Source organism: Lepisma saccharinum, chromosome 13, assembly GCF_977018435.1.
Source record: "Lepisma saccharinum chromosome 13, izLepSacc3.1, whole genome shotgun sequence".
NCBI lineage: Eukaryota > Metazoa > Arthropoda > Insecta > Zygentoma > Lepismatidae > Lepisma > Lepisma saccharinum.
In genome coordinates, this window is record NC_139241.1 from 4,623,473 (window position 1) to 4,644,571 (window position 21,099).

Below are 21,099 nucleotides of genomic sequence, written 5' to 3' on the forward strand. Positions count from 1 at the left end.
TATTTTGCTGTTACCTGCGGTAACACGAGTAACATGCACACCATGCCTCTTGACGGTAAGTGACAAAGTTGGAGAGATCTTTATGTACTGATATGCACCTTTTTGCTGCACGTTATAGTTAGGACTTAGCCGATACCAGTTTGAACCGATTTCCACAGATACCGATACTTGAAATATTTGGAAGTTGTTCAAAATATTGATTAATATTTGATAAGTATTTCACTAATTATATGCATAAATTTGCCAACACTTTTGCTTTATGATTCATTGGTTGTTTTAAGTCCACTTTATGCACAGGAAGGCTAATCAGGACTGGACCTACAGTTTAAAGTGGGATCCGAACCACTGTGCCATGTGTCTCCACCGGGTATCTGACCCGGGACCCCTTGATTACAAGGTGACGACGTTACCACTACACGCCACTTTTGCTTTAACTGTTCAAGAATTACATCAAATTATTAATTACATGTTATGTTATTACAAAATTAGTTTTTTTTTCACAGAAAACTGGTGCAAAATGAAAAAAAACTTCGAATTTTGCACAATTTCCAGGATAAATCAACTCCACAAAAGTGTCGCGTGGCATTTAAAAGTATCGGTAGGTATTGGTAAATAAATTCCAACCAATACTTTCCGATACCAATACATCGGTACTGGCTCAGCACTATTTCGAGTTCTTGTACTATAAACGTTTCAAAAGCCAGAGGGAATTATGAATCGCCGTGCACTTTGAAAAACTTTTAATTCTTACAATTTTCAAGCATCGATATTGGTGGGAATCGATTCACAGTGGTATCTGCCTCAGAAATAAGGGTTTCAGTGTACTCTTGTTTAACAAGTGTTGCAAATGCACAAACTTGAGGAACGAAAAAAAAGTCAAATGAAAAACACATTTTGTAAGATAATTTGCCTGTATTTTTCTCTTAAGTAACAGAAGACAGTCACGCAGGACAATCAACAGTAGCTCTTCCACACAGTATGCATTCATTCACACACACACATTTAAAGAAATAGATCAAAGAACGAGTATGGTTGTCCTGCTGTATCCACTGCATATATTTGTTGGCACAGAGTAAACAAAGCAAGGATGAAATTACGAAACAAACATGTGCATTTACTCTCATTTTAAGAACACAATTGTAGTCTTTTTCTCCTTACAGACTTTTGTTGTTGTTTACAAACAGGAAGGACAAGAGACAAGCGGAGAAAGGTAGGGCAGCTTTATATTACATCGTAATCCCTGCCAAATAAGTTGTGAGGTAGGCAATAGCGACCTCTTTGCAAATTTCTCATTTATTACTTATTTTCATTTTTCCGTGTTTGTCAAAGGCACGTAAGATGCCTCACAAAAAAAATCAAATATCAAAACAGGTAACAGCAATTCAGTTTCTTTAAAAAATGAACAGTGCAAAAAAATGTTTACTTACAACAACTTTTCAGTCATTAAACAATTGTACATGACATATAACCTTTAAAATGCCACCATGTCAACACAATACTTAGAAAAAAAAACACACACACACACACTCATACGTCTTACAATTTTTTTCCCAAGTGAACAAAACAATATTTATTTTTAGTCACGGTGGCTACTCAGATAAATAAAAAAACACCAACAAAGTGAAACATAGCATAATCGTTCACGCTTCAGCATTGTTCTAAGGCAATAAAAAATAATTTAAAAAATGACAATGTGCAAGTAACGCTCAGAATTCAAGTTGATAATTTATTTTTGTATGCCCTGAGTGGATATCTCCAACGTCTTTCCGAGCCAAACCTCTCTTGCTTATATTTTCCGCGATTTCAAAGGGGAAAAAGTAGTCGCACAAACCGAGCTATTGTAAATCCTTCCGACGCAGGTCGAATAAAAAGACCTGTCGTGCGAACACACACGCTGTCCAACGCAAGTGCATCTTTACAGAACCTTTACACACACTAAAACAATTTTTTCCAACAAACCATAAAACACAATTTGCAGACACCTACAAATATTCTTCCATGAAGCACAAAAAGAAGGTACGAGAGAAGAAAAAGAGTGCGTGGGACGGGAAGGGACACAAAATTTTGAACACAACTGTTCCAATGCGAGAAGAGAAAAAGTAATGGTTACACTAACAAAAATAACCTACTTTTTTTTTGTCTACATACAACTGTACACACAATGCATGTGTGATATATATATTTATTTTTTTATATATATATTTGCTATAGTACATTTATGTACATTTACAATGAGAGCAGCGGCCATAAGTTAAAAAAAGGGGGACGCCTGCTACTCAACTCTTCCCCTTTGTAATCTTAAGGCTTTCTAGTTTTCTAAAGATTTTATGCATAGATTTTCAAACTTTCTCCAAAATTGCAACTTCCTATGCGAGCTGCTCCTTCCACCGTTGGCCCAACTCCCATCTGTGATTGCTATTACTGTTGTGCTCAGTAATTGGAAACCTGCACAAAAGAATTGATTACGAAACAACACCAAACTCTAATACCATATTTCACCACATAATCATCGCGTCCAGTTTTCCAAAAATTGATTAGTATCTGTTCATGGTGTAATCGTGACGTCAGATAACGAAACCAATGATAGCGGCGAAGAATCTTTGGGCACAGATTAAATTTTTTGTTAAGTCCGTACTTTGCAACACCCCAGTAAATTTTCTCGTCTATTTTTTTTTTTTTACCATACTGCACAAATCAGTAACCACTAATGTGCTAACTTTTTTCAGACCAGAAAAATGTTTGCTAACTGTCATGAAGAAATGATTAGTATCAATTTGCACTATATTCACAAGTATTCAGTGCATCCTTATCTTGGACCAAAGACAGTTTGGTAATAAAACCTTTTTTAAGTGCTGACACAATTAAATATATATATATAAGTTTGCATAATAGTTGCATCCCATTTTTTTTAGAATAATAAAAGGCATAAAATCTGTGACAATATGCAGTGAAATATGATAGTTGGGGGGAAAATGCTTGTGTGACGCATTATCATAACCAACCATCTCTCTTGCTTCCACATTTTACTGACATTGCAAAAAAACAAGCTTTATTTAGTGTATTGAATTGTTACAAGCTATTTAATGGACTGTGTTTGGGGATTTACTGGTGCTCTTAATGTTCCATTTGAATTAACCTAACTTGGATTGCAAAAGTAAGTGAGGATAATTTCAAATATACTTTTGATAACTTTAACCCTAGCTTACAGAGGGAAAGGGGTTTTCAGGCCCACAGCATCTTGCTTTTCGATCGATCAACTGTAAATACTGTTACCAAAAACTGAAAATAAGTTATGTTCCCAATTTTTCCATGAAGTGAAACCCCGATTTTACATTTTCCCGCATTATACATTCATCTTAAATATGTGCTTTGAGCTCACCCCCTTAAGATAAGTAAGTTTCTTGTATGGCACAGGTAAACTAGTGTTCATACATAGTGAACCCAGCCAGTTTTCTCTTTCAAGCTTTTATCTACAATTTTACCTTAACTGTGATATTGTTCCACTTTCCGAACCAAAACACATCTTTGTCACAAACAGAACAAACACAGCACTAACGTTAATTTGGAATGTTTTTAAGGGTTAATAAGTGCTCAATTCACAGAACTTTGTCAACCTACTCACACTTACTTCTCCTGTAGCTTATGGCTGTTACGAGCATAAAAAAACAGTTGTGACGTTTTGGGATAAAGATACAGTACCTTTTAATCAAACTAAAAATAATGATGAAGGGAGCGTGTGTTATCCCGAAACATCATAATAAAAACTGGGTTTTTATGCTTGCAGCAGCTGTAAACTACAGGAGAAACAAGCAATGCGTACATACAAGAAAAATTATACTACCTCAAACTTCAAGGTACCAGGCTAAGATTTCATGCTAAAACTGAAACTGCAATGTCTTCAGATTTCTTTTGGAATACCAAATCTGTAGCAGAAACTCCCAGAGTTTCTGATGGTCTCACAAAGCGCACACATATCGTATTAGTCTTGCCCAACAAAGGAAAGTTGCATTTCCATTGCATCTTACTGAATGACAAAGTAATACAATTGGAGATATGGAATAGATATGCAGCGATCAATACTCTTCACTTGCATGAAGCATGACGAGACACCAAGAAAAACGAGTGCATTTTCTCACAATCATATTCTTGTCAAAAAATTAAAGCAGATGCTCTTGAAGAAAGCAAGAGAGATTAATCCCGAAGAGTATAAACTAGAGAGGGGCACCCAAGTAACAAAAAAAAAAATTATAATTTTCCCATTGAGAGTTTAAACAGTCAACCACAGATGGCCGCGACTACCAATTACATCCGAAAGCCTTTGCCGTGTAAAAACCAGACAAGAGATATTCTTAAGAAAACTAGAAAGCCCTTGCTTATATAAAACTTGTCAACATGGATCACAAATTCCACAAAAACCTTGCTAGAACACCCAAATAAGACTTCTAGTAACAATGTCCCCCAGTCTCCTCCTACGACGTCGTTCATAAAATAGATATAATTTACAGAGGAGGCCGAGGACAGAGGTTGCGCCATCTTAAATAAACAGGAATAAAGAAGGGGGGGGGGGGGCGAGGGAACTAAATCATTCGATATGTCACTCTACTTCTTCTCTAACCTACGTTTTACGTTAGTGAAGAAAGGCACTAGAGAGTAGCCTCTAAAATAATATATACAGCCAGTGCTACGAGCTGCCAGACATTTCTCTGCCGATCCGTACCAACCCTTACGCGAGGGGGAGGGGAGGAGAGAAATAAACTGAGATACGCCCACGTCACCGCGAAAGTGATCAGGAGTTACCGAACAAAAGACACTGGCAAAGCGAACAAAATATAAAACTGGCATACAAATCGTTAGAAAACATAGTTTGGTACTAATTTTTTTTCACTTTTACACAGCTTGTCACCAAACAAGCTAAACTAACACCACACGTCCCATTTTTTTTTTTCTTAAATAGCGTTCTTAAGTCATAAATACGGCTCAACTTTACACTTCATAAAAACTACATGTACATTCTTCTCAGTGCACTGTCCTTCTTCACTGCTATACAATGCTCATCACTTCTATATATATATATAAAAAAAAGACGTACCACCACCGCTCCACACAGTTAATAGAACATAGCTTCACCGAACAGTGCTTGTCTCACAAACAAATGCAAAAAAAGGAAAACTGAATACTGCATTGCGAACTGTATGAAGGCCCACTCTAAAATAATGCATTATCATAATAATAATTATAAAAAAATGCTGAGGGTCATCTGAGAACCAGGCAGGTTGCAACACTGCCGTTTGCTGAGGTTGCAACACTGCCGTTTGCTGCTTTAGAGTGAACCTCCATTGTTGTGACTAGCCAGATGAGCGAGGTAATCTCCGTTACTGACGTGGCACTATAACTTATTCACTCGGGAGAACAATGAGCAGCGACTTTTTGCAACACATCAGTAAAGAAGACGTTGACATAATGCAAAAAAAAAAAAAAGGAGATCAAGTGTGCTGACTTCTTTGAGCCACCAAGATTTTTCATTTTTCTTTCATTTTTTTTTTTGTTTTGGTCACACACCACACGAGAAAAGCATGACACCAGTATGGCACAGTACAGAAGTGAAACCTGCAACCAGTGTTCACGATTGGAGTCCTGGCAACAAGTACATGCTAGAAATGGCAGTGATTCTCTTTTTTTTTGGAAAAAAAAAACATTTAAACTCCTCAGTATTCACAAATAGTGTGGCAGGTTAAAATTCGGCAGTGACGGGTTACTGAGATATAACATTAATGCACTAAATTTTTTTGGCTTCCACGCCAGGCTTTGTCATTTCTCCATATACATATATTCATTTTATATATTTATATATAGCAATTATCACTAGCTGAACAAACCAAACTTTTTCTTTAAAAAACTTAAAAAATTAAGGAAAACAGAATACCTTTGAAGTTGCAATATGTACAACCAAAATACATTTTTTCCCATTCTTTTGAACGAACTGATATTGAACTGAACAAGGGGTTGTGTCACATGCGACAAGAAACCCGTGCCCATTCCAGATCAAGCCACGTGGCAGTGTTTGGGTTGCTGGTTGTTTGAGGGGACAGATGGGGGTAACCAACTATGTACAATGCAGCTATCTTACATCATCCAACGTCCAAGTAGAGATCTCTTCTCCTGAGAAACCAGAGATCGTGGCAGTGATCTACTTGTCTGTCTTTCCAAGTGCTCAGTCTAACGTCATGACGGCTTCGTCTTGCGCTGGTGTTTCGACTGTCGGGTCCCGAATGTCGCAGCCTGGAGGGAGGTGAGTGACGATGCAGGCAGGTTGTGAATTGGAATGTTTCGTTTCCTACAGGCTTCATTTACGCCGACCCACTCATCTGGCAATCTGGAAAGAATATGCACGGAATTAATGTGCTGCATCCACGAACAATACAAAATGACTTTTTTAACTTAAAATTTGTTCCGGGCCACTCCAATTGTGTAGTGGAAACCTCATCACCTTAAATCAAGCAGGTTCAATTCCTGCTGGAGGCACATAGTTGTTGGGATCCGACTAGTTCCGATTAGCCTTTCGCTGCATAAAGTAAACTTATAACAAAAACTCAAATCTTTAAAATTTGTTGTGAATGCACAAATGCATTAGTAACAACTAAATTTTGCTTAATATTACTCTTAAAAAAAACTGCAAACTGAAAAGATATTCAACATAAACCTTGTCCCTTGAAGGGTCAAAATTTGACTCCACAGCTCCCACAAATATTAGCAAATGTTCCCAGATTGGTATTAGGTATTAAAGTATCGATTGGATTTTATTCACGGATACTGGCCGATACTTTCCCGCCATTTTGGTCTCTTGCAGAGTCTGCAAAAATGTTGTATAACACCTTCACAGCGTGTAATTATCCTGAAAAGTTTTGCAAAATTACAAGTTTCCATTTATTTTGAACAGTTATTGTGCGAAAAACAGTATTTGGTGATGGAGAAGAGTATGAGTTCACAATGGTCCGTTGCTCATCATGCATGCCTCCCAGATGGTATTGTGGTAATACTGCTTCCTCAAAATGAGGGGGTCCAAGGATCAATACCTGGCGGAGGCACATAGAGGTTTGAATCAAAATTTACGACTGTGGGTCCTGTCCCGATTAGCCAATCTGAGCAGAAAGTGAAACAAAAACACAAAGCCTATCCATTTTAGGCTGCCTTTATTGTTAAGGTACACATACACACGAGACTATTTTCACATGGAACATTGACGTCAGTTCACGCTTCAGCACTAGTCTCTTCATTCATCAGTTCATTCTTCCCAATGGGGTCGAGGGAGCACAAAAGTCAATTCTCAATGTCCTTGTTCACTTTTCCCAGCATGCAGTTGCTTCTCTGAGAGTGTTTCCTATAACCACCACGTCAATTTAGATGGTGCAATTTCCTAATGCTGTTCACTCATCTCACAGATTGAAGAAATGGAACCTAAATTACCATTCGCTTCTCACATTTGTGCTTCCTCAAAATTACATGAAATATACGAAGGGGCATCATTTAATTTGTAGAATGGCATAAAATTTTGTTTACTAGAGGTGCCTAGCAGAAAGCTTACGAGTAATCTAGGTGCATAAGATTAGTTCATGTAATACTGCTCTGCCCTGAATTAGTACAGGCAGACAGCAATGGTGTTTTTTGGGGGAAGGAATATAAAAATGAAAATGTTCCGTGAACCTGAATGGTTACCGTATTTACCAGCATGTAACACGCATTTTTTATCCCTTAAAAAAAATCTGAAAAAACGGGGTGTCTCAGGAAGAAGGAAAAGGCCTCACATTTCACAAGTTTGTGAATGGATCAAAGCTCAATGCTGATGCTGTGAAAACTGACAGTGGTTAAATCATTTAAGAAGTGTCCCATTAGTAATGCACTGGATGATACAGAGGACAATTTGTTGTGTGAGGATTCTGATTTAGAAGAGGTTTCAAATGACACTGCATTTATCTCTGGAGATGAATGTCTGCATTTTGACAAGGAAGATTAAAATGCATTCTTTACTAGTTAGATTAGGTAAACTATTTGTTGAAAGTTCACCTACATCTTACTTTATATTTGGAATGCTGTTAATTATAATATTCAGATAATACTTTTATCTCGAAAATGTGCACAAAAAAGGGGACGCCAGCAAATACCGTAATTAACTGCATTAATTAATGTATTCAAGATAAGTCCAAATACAGGGTTGTTACGATTTTTTTATTATGAAATTCCCTGACATTTCCAGGTTTTCCACTACAAAAATGAAATTTTTCCAGACATGTTTATCGAACCTTGTGTTTTTCAATTAAATATATAATCTGTTAATTATTATAATTATTTACTTTTACAACTTATATTTTGTAAATTTAATTATACACACCCAAGAACACATGAAAATTCGAAGAGTAAAATGTTCAATTACAATCGTTATCAAATGTATTGGGTGCTACAATCATCGAGCCTTCAGGCTAAGGTAACAGAGGTACATTATTTCACCAGAACAGATCTCCACAATATAAAAACAACAGAAAAAGTTCATAAACCATACACATTTTTTTATTTTTTGGCGGATTTATAATGCCGTAGCTGTTTGCTTACATTTATAAGTACACAGCATCTGGAGATTTTTTTGTTGCATAGAAAGGCCAACAAAAGATCTATAAAATAATAGACGATAACCTCATTTTCACCAACCAATCCGATAATTATGATCATATTATCAATGTACTTTAGTTATGAATCAGATATCTGGATTGCAAGTTTTACTTTGATACTCCTTCTAATATCTAGTATTATAAAAGTGAAAATTTATTACAGAAATTCTAAGAAACCATAATTTTGCACAAGACTAATAATCATAAGAACGAAAGAAACAAGTTTCTAAACAGAATATTTCGCTCTGACCCTGAAGAAATGAGTGGAATCACAAGAACCGAATTCATATGTGGAAGTGAACTGCTTGTTCATTTTGCAACTTTTTCTCTTGCAGACCCCAAAATGCACGTAAATTCCAGATGATCTGCAAAATTCCCTGATTTTTCCGTGACAAGCGAAATTCCCTGACATTTCCCAGTTTTCCAGATGCGTAGCAAACCTGAAATAAGACTATTTCTTTAAAAAAAAGAGTGCGTTCTGGAAAATTATAAGTTCTTCATAAATAAAACTTCATTATTTTAACAGCGAACATCCTTCCGGTTACAATGATAACCCACAAGTGTAGTTGTGACGACCGATTACTGTGAAAATTTTCCAAAAAACTTGAGAGGCATTGGCCCAACAGTTTTGAGTAGTAGTTCACGAAGAGAATCACAATACAGTGACTAAAAGTAAGTGCAAGAAATGTATTTTTTGGTCGATTTCTTTCAAATTTTCGAACCCGTTTTCTGAATTTTTCAGTTTCTGGGAAAAGGATCATTACTTCAAGAGGTAAATTATTACCAAGGTCATTGTAGAGAGTTGACTACATATCAGTGGCAACGATACAATACAATACAAGTATGCATCGTTTGTACTATAAAATGTATTTCCATCTCACAGGCAAAACAACTACAGTTGTTGAAATAGCATAGTTCAAACATTTTTAACAAGGTTTCATTATTATTATTATTATTAGAGGTTTCGATCTGACACCATCAAGAAAACATATCAATGGCGGACCTTAAGTTATGTGTTGAACAGAAAAAGTATGTCATCGCCTGGTTTATTGAGTCCAAGTCAGCAATGACAGTCCAACAAAAGTTCAGACATGGACATGTGCACCAGGTCCAAAATCAATTAGACAATATGTGAAGCAGTTTAAGGAGACAGGTAATGTGCATGGTCAATAAATAACCAACAGTCAGAACACCATCTGGTGGTGTGTGGTGGAAGTGTCAACAGTCCTCGAATTAAATCTTTATGGCGATTATCAGTCTGTGACAACAGTGTGTCCTATTTTGGACAAGATTTACACATGTTTCCTAATAAAAATTCAAGTGCATCAGGCATTAACGAACTTTGCAAAACAAAAATGCTAGCTCTTCGTAAACAAATTTTTCAACTTGATCGAACAGCAACCTGATATGCATGACAACCTTTGGTGAGTTGCCGAAGCTTATTTTCACTTGACACTTTTCAAAGCAAGAAGTCTTTAAACAAACACCAAGGACACTAGGCGAACTGAGACAATGTACTGCAACAATCAACTGTGAAACCCTGAATCGAGTTTTTGACATGTGCATTCAAACATTGGAAGTGTTGGAACAGACTTCGAACATGTTATGTAAAACAATTTTGAACAATCTTCTTTCGACAACTGTAGTTGTTTTTTATGATGGACGAATAATTATTATAATTATAAATTTTTGTTATCGGGGCATTTAAGATCCTACAGAATATTGGTATCGACAAATTTAATTTTGTTTGCCAATTTATATACTGATGCACTTCTTCAAATTAAAATACCATTACTTTTTGGTCCAAAATGTTCCAAGTCCTTTCCCTGTAATTATTTTCGAGATGGCAGAGGTTACGGGGAATCAGGTGGTCAGCAAAAGCATGAGAAAGTCACTGGCTAAAAGACTACATTCAGACGTTGAAACGCAGCACCTCTCATAAGTGTGGATATTTGCACAAACACAATTTGCAATAATAAAAAAAAATCCGCATTCTACCACGTCAGATCACATGAGCTAACCTGTATGTATGTTAATTACTCATGAGCTTTGGCACTGTAGGTGGTCACGTTTGGAAATTCAAGCCATTCTAGTAATTCAATTATTCGCCCTCGTAAACGAAATCAAGGCAGTTTCCTGCCTGAAATTGGCTGAGTGCAACTTACAATTAGAGGCCTTCATAGTGCTGTTAGGTTGACTTCTCTGCTATAAATTTCAACTACAAAAATATAAAAGTGAGATATTAACACACCAACTTCCAGGATATGTCACCAAATTATTATTTCTTTTTACATCAAATTATTTCCTCATGATACATACCCTGACAAGAGTTGTTACCTGTTGAAGCAACACTGATGCATTATTCTGTGGCAGGGAAGACAATGTTCGATGCACGTTTCCTTTCTTGAAAATAGTTGGAACTTTTGGATTTCCCTCAGAATTTTGGTGTGTGTGTGTGTGTTTTTTCAGGGCGAGGAAGGAGGTGTTTTGATTCTCTAGAGTAAATACCGATTAAAAATTAAATAGCAAGATGTAGGATTGGGTAAATGATACTGCAGTTTGTACAATAATTAAATAATTTATGTGGATAGTTCTTAGTACTGGCCTAGTTGCACAAAGAGTGTTATTGACCAGATCTGGTTTCTAATCAAGTCAATACAATACATACCATAATGGGTATTAGGCATGTGAGCATATTGGAGGTGCTGTAATGTGCACCATGCTCTGGCCACCTTTATCCTCAACATTTATTAGAGGCTAGGTGAACCCCAGAATAACTTCATGCTGGGAAAATTCCCATTTCAAATCGCCCAACCTGGGAATCGAACCCAGTTTTCCACACTGCAGTTAGATCATTGTGGCTCTACTGTCTATAAAATACGTATTGTCAACAGTAGTCAAGATGATTTTGTTTTCTAACACATAAGGATAAAAAAAATGTTGGAGAGTTACATTGAAATCTTTAATGAGACATTTCAGCTCTCAAACTACAAGTGCACTACGATATGTAAACCACAGGAATTTTCTAGAACAATGGGAAAATGAATGTAGTCTTATCCTCTCAGTTTTAACACGAGAGTTCTTGTCAGTAGTAGACAAATGAAAGAATGTGTAAACAGTGTCTATAACAGACTACACACACATTTAAAAAAGAAGCTGTGTGTTTTATGTTTCTCTGTAAAACTTTTCGAAGCTTGTTGTCTTCCCCGAGATTAATTTCTGTCCCGAATGAATTACAAATGTACCACTTACCTTGTTTCAAATGTCTAAATCATGGATACGCAAGTGTACGTGAGAACAGGAATTTTCACAATGAAATTATCCTCGTAAACACCACCAGGTCATGTTTAAAAATAGGAATAAAATGTAAACCAGTTTAAATGCTCATTTGCCCTGAAGTATCGGCATTTACACCCCCTGGCCTGATGGGTATTTTTAGGGCTGAACCAATACCAGTGGTATTGGTGTTGTATTTTACTTACTGATACCAGGCGACATGTTTTGACCATTTATGGAGTCTGCAAAAATGCTGTGTGACACTTTCGCAAAATTTAATTATCCTGGAAGTTTGTGGAAAAAACAAGGTTTCGATTGATTTTGTAGCAATATTAAATATTATATAGGGTTTGTTGAGTGAATTGGGCAATTTGACAATAGTGATTTCTACTTTTAGCATTGGCGGGCAAAGGGAATGATACTGCCAGGTGGTGTGGCCTTGAATAGCATTCACTTTGAAATGGATTCGTGGACTGGTGCACAGCAGGCATTCACCGTAAGAGCATTTTATAAGAACAACGATAGCTATGCCGCCCAATGTGAATTTTGCATGAAATTCAGGATTCATCATCAAAACAGTGAAGTGCCATCAGCTCATGCCATAAAAACCCCACAGGTGTGTTATGCAGAAACCATGAGAAGTGTTTGCGGTCGGCTTGCTGAGTGGCGTAATGGAGGACATCTTGAGGATGTAATATTTAAGCAATATTTTTGTTTCTGCAAATCCTAAGGTATGTACTTCCTAATAAATGTAACTGTGTCATGATATCCAATACCTTTACTTTTGTGTTATCACTTAAAAATTGTCCGATTCATTGGTGAACGATGAATGGAAGAAAAAATTGTGATTACATAAAAGTTTTTTTTTATATATATATTCTGTCATTTTTTTAATATTTTAAAGCAGAATTGTGCTGAACTGATGCCTTAATTGGAGTGGAAAACTCACCCACGAATATTAATCAAAGTTCTGAATTACTACTATTTTTTTTTCAATAGAGTTGTAGTGGTATTGGTTCAGCACTAGTTATTTTGTTACTCATCTTTTTCTAGCACAAACAATATGAATCTTAAATTGAATGATGAAAGCAAATATAGGACGAAGATAAATTTTGCAGGCAAAGCCTGATGTAGATTGGAAGGAAGAACAGTCCAAGAAAAAGTTATTTCTCAAGAAAAATTCCTGTTTCCACTAAGTACTTGTGAAGTGAGTATTCACTACTATGATCTAAAAAAAGAAATTTACACTCTGAGCACTTACATATCTTCCGGAAACCATCGAAGTAAAACCTTGGCTTTCCCATCCAGATCACTTCTCCGAGCCAAAATCTGAAAGTTAACACAACAGAAAGAGGTTAGTTTCGACCACAATCACATGACTAAACCTTGCTTTCTATCTTCTTTAGAGCATTGTAACAGTGCATATGTATATCTTAGAATCCCTGTTCAAAGAAAAGACAAGCATCAGATTAAGCACACATCCAGTTTCTCTCAGCTGTTCCAAATAGAATTTGTACTGCGTCCCTTCAAATTAGTCACAGGAAGTATAAAAGCCATCGAAAGTTGATTGGTTTAAAAATACTCCATAACTTTAGTTAATATTTTGTTACAATAAGTTAGCAGCACTATGACTTTCACTGGATAAAACAGAGAATGTATTAACCTCCCCAATACTAAGCAGGGTACAAGTGAACCCGACCTCTCTATTTTTATTAAAACATGTGAGAAAGCTCTATGGTTGGAGGATATCTATTTTTTAATGTGTCATAATCGTACTCTGCTTCTAGATTATTAAATAGAACTGTCGCAAACAAGCAATGAGCATCTTCAAGAAGGCACTTGTCCTTCAAAATTAAAAACATTGTCTTATATACGTATTATACATATAGTCATTGAAAGGGATATTGTGGATGTCGGTATGGATGGCAACAGTGAAGTCCAGGTTTTGGTTGGAGGAATGGCGGTTGTTGATGATGTTGAAGGCTGTGGTAGAAGCCACCACAGATAAGGATCTAGATGAGGTTAGAGGTGTGGCTGGGTCCATCAGGGTGGAGCTTCACTGAATTAGTTTGGGGGAAATGTTAACACCAAAATTTCATTGTGCAACAACTTGCATGGCAGCTAGCAGGCAGTGCGTGCCTTGCGCTGGCAGCCTAAGTTGGGGACCTGGGAAGTCTCAACTGGAATATGGTGACTTCCTTGTATCATAGGAGAAAAACTGACCTATAAAGAGTAACACACGTCAAGAAAGTAAGCCACCTGGGAAAGGAAAATGAAAAGAATTTCATAATTGGGAATAGCGAGGCCTATATCTACTAGGAGAGAGCAGAAGCCATTAAACTCTGATTAAAACTGAAACAAACACAGAAGTTAACAAAAACCTAATCTGACACCAAATTACCCATAAAAGAAACAGTATTTTGCTGAAAAATTAACTTTTGTAAATAAAAAATATCAATCAACCTATATTGAAAGTTTGATGCAGGGTACAGGTGAATATATCCAAGTATACTTGTTAGTAGAGCAGAAACCAGCTTACTTGTTGGCACAGACAGATGTACTGTATGGAAATTTAACCAAAAAAAATGCAGGCTTGACCACAACTTGAGTATCTGGCATATTATGCCAACTTTGTACTAAAAGTTACGGAGCCAGCACTGGTTTCGCCCGATTTTTCACGCTTGCTGTTTTACCTGCGTGGAATCATCTGTCAGTGCTTTTCTCCTAGTGAAGAGATGTAAATTACCTTACCGTTTGCTACACACAGGAGATGTATACAGTACGTCCAGAAAGTAAGTTCCATTCGCTGCGATCGCGAGGGTGTGCGTGCACAACTAGTTGTTTGGCCTCTTGGCAACACACAGACACCAGTTGGAGGAAAGATTGTAGTGCAGACAATTTGCAGTGGGTGGTGATGATGTCCAAGAAAATCGAGAGGGCCGCTGTGTGTAAAGTGCGGAATGTGTCAGTAGCTGAAATCCAACGTCAGATTGGCGAGGTGTAAGGGGAACAGATCATGAGTACCTCAATGGTAGAGAGTTGAATGTGACAACTTAACGAAGGGTGAAACAATATGCAAGATGAGGAACGCAGTGGGTTCCCATCTGGGGTGGCTGACAACATAGTACATGCAGTACCAGAGAAGATAACAGAGGATTCACTTAGTTGGTTCTTTCAGTGCATCTTCCACGCATTTCTCAGTCGCTGCTTCATGAACTTGGTTATCATCATAGGCATCATTCTATGGTATGAGGATACAAAACATGGTGTCTCGTTATGCTAAGTGTCTGACCAGTGGTGGCAACTATGTCGAAAACTAGTCCAAGGCATATAGTTCAGTGTGCAAATAAAGTTCTTTGTTCTACATTTTGTGTTTCTTTAAATTAGCAAAACGGAACTTATTTTCTGCAAAAAATGCTGGCTCAACAGGACTCAAACTTGACAAATACTCTCCACAGGTAAGCAAAAAAGAGAAACGAGGCAAAACAAAGGCTTGGTATGTATCTCAGTTAGTAGAGCAATTGTACAGTACACCAGAGATCCCGATTCAAGCCTGCATTTTTTTCAGTGAAATTTTTCCTGGGTTTTACAACCAATTTATGGTCCCAATGAGGCAAAATTAACATTTTCCTGTATTTGAAGTGTTTTCGCACACCCCTTCCCCTGAGAAGGTTTCACTGTACAAGCTAAAAATCACCACATACAAAACAAGAAATTAGTAAAAATATTCATTTAAACATAAATATATCTAAGAAGAACAAAGATGATAAACGTGTAACTTTATCATACAATGATTGTGGGAATGTCTCCCACATTTTCTTTCAAATTTTGGCAATTGCATAGCTTGCTACATGAAGGAATAAGAAAAAATGTATTGTGCATATTTACTTGATATTTTGATGATATTGGATTTACAGGAAATACTCACTTGAGGCCAGACAAAATATCAAAAAGTCTATACTGAGCTAAAAGAGCAAACTTATACTTACCTCGATCCAAATCAGGAAGTCTTTGGTTCATGACCTGGCATCAGCTTGGCCAAGTGTTGTGGCAACACTGCATTATGCATGCCCGTAATTACTTAAATGTTCACAGGAAGAATGTGCGGTTTGGTTTTATTTCATTTTTGTCTTTCATTCATATCAGAGGTGCAGGGGCTTACTGGCACTTTGAAAACAGGTTTTCATGGAATAGTTGGGGATTTCAAATAAAGTATTCATCGATGTGGCTTAACCTTAAGCGAATGGCTGTTTCAAATGAAACCTCCACCATGCGACAGAAATTAACATGTTATTTCTTGAAAACTACAGATAAATTCAATTCTGTCTTCATTGTTTTTGATTTACATGTGAAGGTATGACAAACTGGAACACAAAAACAACTATTGATTGTTTGATTGTTCCTATTTTTAACGAGTGCAATTTGAAATTTTTGATTCCCCCCTCCCATATAAATGGGGTGTTAGTCTTCAACCAGCATTTTTGCTGATATAGATTACTTTTGTATATATAATAATGAAAGGGGAAAAGTTCACCAAGTGTGACAATTAGGGGACCAATGGGAGATGTCAAATTATTAATTATTATTAGTTTTGTGAGCACAAAAAGTGGTGTCTTGTTGTGTTTAATGTCGTGTAATGTTTGATTGATATTCTTTTATTGTTATTCAATAAAATATGAAATTCTTTATCTTTTGGGAATTTAATATCCTTGCTAGGACAGTTTCTATACATGCTTTGGCAATCTTGACTACATGTCTTATACTGTCTTTTTACCATAGTAAATAGTAAAATGATATTAATTAATTGACACATTAATATTGCTATTTTAATTTAAACATTATTATTATTATTATTGAGATTCAGTTCTGAGGTCCCCCCATGAAATATATTTCCAGATACGTGCCAGTAAGTTGACCATGCAATGTGATCTCTTCTTCTATCCTAGGTTCTGATCTAGTTATACTGTGAGACAGAATGCACACATACAAAACACCATTTAGATTGTTACGGTTTTTGTCAAATGCACATTCTATATTGTCACATCTTCTACTCTCATATAATCTAGGTTAAAAACCACTATAAGTCGCATGTAAAACACAAACACACTCATTTCTTGTTGTAAACATTTGCATCAATTACAATCATGTACGGCTGCAGACGATGGTCACAAGATCTGGTACAACCCGAGCTATGTATACCGACCTCAAGTAAGCATTTCTCTTACTGGCAATTTCACCAACACAACAATTTAGCAAGTATGTACATTTTTTGAAGTAATTACTAGTTTGAATCCAAGATGCACAATTACAGCACACCTTGGACACAGAACATGTGTAAAGAGTGTGGGTAGCCAAAGATCACACTTAAAATAAAAATGAATACACTGCAGTAAGTACCCACCTTGCTATGGAATGCCACCATATTTCCTGCAGTGGTTACGTCCCCCTGAGCTTGTTTCTCAGTCAAAGTTGCTTGTTTCTCAGTCAAAGTTACCAATCTGTGTTGCAGCCCTTCCATTATTCCACTATCAAAATAATCGAACATCCGAGCTGAAATGCAAAAGGACAACAATCAGTTCCACACAATAACAATTACATGACTAGATCGGTGGTTCTCAACCTTCGTGAGCCCGTTGCCCAGTAAATTAGTTTTTCTCTAAGTCGATTTCACGATCTCAACAATTTTACTAGTAAATAGCTTACTATTTTTTTAAACTTTATACGTTAATTAATATGTACCCTTGAATTTTAATATTAATTAATAAACTAGTGCATATTAGGTCACAGAGGGTGTTTGTTCGATTATGTTTAGGCTTGTTGAGAAATATAAAATTTGGTTAAAATTATTTGACGGCGACTGGATCTAATGCAAAGGGTTGTCAGTTCAGGCTGCAAGTCATTTCACCCTTCCAGCCTTGAGTCAAGAACAACCGCACCTTGTAAATCCAATTTGGAATGTGCATGAGGGGCCCCTTTCAGCGGCTTTGATTTCTCACAAATTGAAAACAGATTTTCTTCTTTTTGCTGCAATGGAATGATCTGAACCTGTTGCAATTTTCTTGTCTTGCACTTAAGTGTTATAGAATTTTTTTAAAAGTGATATATTTAATCCAAACATGAAGTTGGTGTTGCAGACACTAGATACAGAACTGAATTTTGAGATTATCAGATATTTGATGTTTACAGTAATATTCTTTACTAACCATGCATGTTACATGTTCACACTTTTGTTAATACAGTCCTTACCAAAGGTTTAAGACCACCTTGTCATATGCTTTTCAGACAAACAGAAAAAGTACATATGTGAGTGCTTTTCACGAAATAAACACTTTAATACAAAATTGGAATTATTATGTAATGTTATTGAAAGATGCATCAAGATCAAGCAAGTGTAAAGTGTAAGGGCATATTAAAGCACTTATAACTAATAGATGCAACTAAAGGTACAATTTGTAAAATCGTTAAATCTGAACTTTTTTTCTGGCATTCTTGGGGCGTAATCTCATTCCATACTTTGGAGAACTGTTCACGAAGTTTCTGGACATTCCTTGGCTGGCGTCTGGCTACACGAAAATCAATCATATTTCATAGCTTCTCTATAGGATTCAGATCCGGACTTCGTGCTGGCCAAGGCAATAATGGAATTTCCCTCGCTTGAATCCAAGCCATTGTTAATTGTTTGCACCACTTCACACTATTTCTCTTATGTACATTGTTGAGCAATGACTTTTTGAGAGGAGCATAAGACGCAGGTCCACATTCACCCAGATGACGCAAAATTGTCATCTTTGAGACCCTTTTGTTAGTGGAATCTTCAAATTCCCTCATTATCACTGGAAGAATAGCTTTATGGTTATTCTTTGCCACTCTCACGATAATCCGGTCCTCGCGTACAGACGTTACCCTGGGGTGGCCGCAGCGTGGTTTATCAACCACTGTACCTTGCTGCTTGAACTTGCTTATTGTGGTTGCCACACAGGTTTTATTCACATTCAATGCGACTGAAATTTCTCTAAGAGACCTATTGCATTTGTACATACCAATGCCATTTCACGGCCACGGTTACAGATCTTTTCCCCATTATCACGTAGCTTGCAATTCAAACAGCCTGTTCATTATAAAGACTTGCCCAATGGTGCTTCTCAAGATGACTTTCTGCACCATCTATTGACACACATTTCAACTAATGACTGATAAAATTTGGTCCCTGAGGAAGACCCCTCAGTTTTCGCTGTATCTTTTTTTATTTTGCGAATTTTAGAAAAACTATAGAGAAAACATTTTGGATTTTTTTTTATCGCCAAAACCTTCGTTCATGTTCAAAATACTGGAAAAAATTCAGTACTGTCATAACGACGTCGGTTACGTGTATACACATTCATCTGTACTTCAAAATGCTGGATTTTTCAGTTAAGAAATTTGATTTTCCACTTTCCTATCTCAAGAACTTCAAGACGTATACCAATATTTTTTTCGGCAATATATGCCTCACACACTATATTCCTTCCATACAATTTCACTCCATATTTGTACCAAAAACTTTTGGTAGGGACTGTACTTGTGAGCCAGCAGTTAACAAGACCATAATTTATAGTTTTGATTGAAGTTAGTGAAAACCATGTAAGCAATTATGCTTTTTAATCTATTGATTGTAGCAAAGCAGTCCTTCTTTTCTACACTTCTCAACAATTATAGAAATAATTACATTTTTGGATTTGATTCAGTCATTCATTTTGAACATTGATTGCATTTTAAAATTTTTCTTGTATGTATGTATTGCTTGCATTGTAACTGAGAATAAAAGTCTGATGAAGGGAGCGTGTGTTCCACCCAAAACATTACATCAAAAATTGTGTTTATGTACTTTCAAGAGCTGCAAACTACAAGAGAAATAAATCATTTAAAAGTTGTTTGACAATTCAACATCTGCCAATACTGATCTTAGATTTTAAAGCTTGCACAATTTCAAGAGAGTGGAATTCATTTGAAAGTTCATGCCCCCAGGATGTACAGTGACTGTTATCTTCTCTGTTTACGTGAAAGGAAAGGAACCACCCTTTCCGCATACAGTTTCATCCTGTTTTCGTACCTGACCACGGTCTTCTCCTGTAGCGCAACTTCTTTCCATTCCTGCGGAAGAGTTTGTTTGGTGTTGAATCTAAACTCCGTTTGGTTCCTGAGCTAGTTCCAGCTCCAACATTTTGATTGAAGTGACTATTCACATGTCTCTCCAAGGTATTCTGCAATAGAAATTTCATTCTTGCTTATTAACCTCCACATTTCTTGCTCAAACACTACCTTCTTTACAAAGAAAGTGAAAATAAAAATGCACATCCATGAATTCAATTAAGATAAAGCTGCACATGATCCTAAATATGATTTCAAAACATTTAATTTATTAATTAATTCAAGATTGGATTAAAAGTAATTAATTCTTGCCTTCCTAAAGTAGGCTGAACCAGCACTCCTATTGTTAAGAACAGAAATAAAGTTAATTTAGTTAGTATTCGAACATAATAATGAAAGTAAAAATGAATTGGATTGAAAACGTTGAGTGAAAAATACAGGAAAAAGGTTATATTCTACCACTTCATGGTTTCACAGGTTTCAAAATTCCAATAATTACAGTTGTAGGTGAGATGTCACACAACACACTTTATATATATAAAAAAAAAATCTCCGTAACATTTACAGCCCTTTCTTGAACGAGACGTGCAAAGGTTAATATCAAAATGTATTCAGACACTAACTGCATAAAATGGAAAAGAAATAATGGAAAATAGTTGTGCTGGTATTCACTCGTTTGGTGGATCAAGTCTCCCTATTTATATAATAATAATTATTATTATTATTATTTTGAATAAAACTTATTTTTGTTAGTTTATAATATTTATTATTGTATAACATTTATAACCGTGATAATAATACCTTATTATTTTTCTACTATTCTACTATTCAACTTTTCTCATTTGCCCCCCCTCCCCCCTGCAAAGATTTCTGGCGACGCCCATGGCTGTACTTGATATATTTTCTTAAAAAGAAACACAGTTATGAGTGAACTCAAAATATTATAAAATATATATATACATTTTTAGCAATGAATTTGAAAATTCAGACACCATGTATTTTACTACCCCTGTCGGCGTGTTGAAAAAGAGGGGGC

At 36.3% G+C, this 21,099-nt stretch overlaps 1 protein-coding gene across 2 annotated transcripts in view; it reads right to left on the reverse strand.

Moving 5' to 3' along the window:
• Positions 1-901: 901 nt before the first annotated feature.
• jing (AE binding protein 2 jing) overlaps positions 902-21,099 on the reverse strand; it is a 145,965-nt gene continuing 125,767 nt past the window's right edge. For both annotated transcript variants that reach the window (XM_083133810.1, XM_083133811.1), the window contains exons 4-7: positions 20,026-20,176; positions 17,338-17,486; positions 13,198-13,265; positions 902-6,373 (exon numbers count right to left, since the gene is read on the reverse strand). In XM_083133810.1, the coding sequence (XP_082989936.1) occupies positions 6,223-6,373; positions 13,198-13,265; positions 17,338-17,486; positions 20,026-20,176 (519 nt within the window). In that variant the 3' untranslated portion in view covers positions 902-6,222. The remainder of the gene's footprint in view (positions 6,374-13,197; positions 13,266-17,337; positions 17,487-20,025; positions 20,177-21,099) is intronic.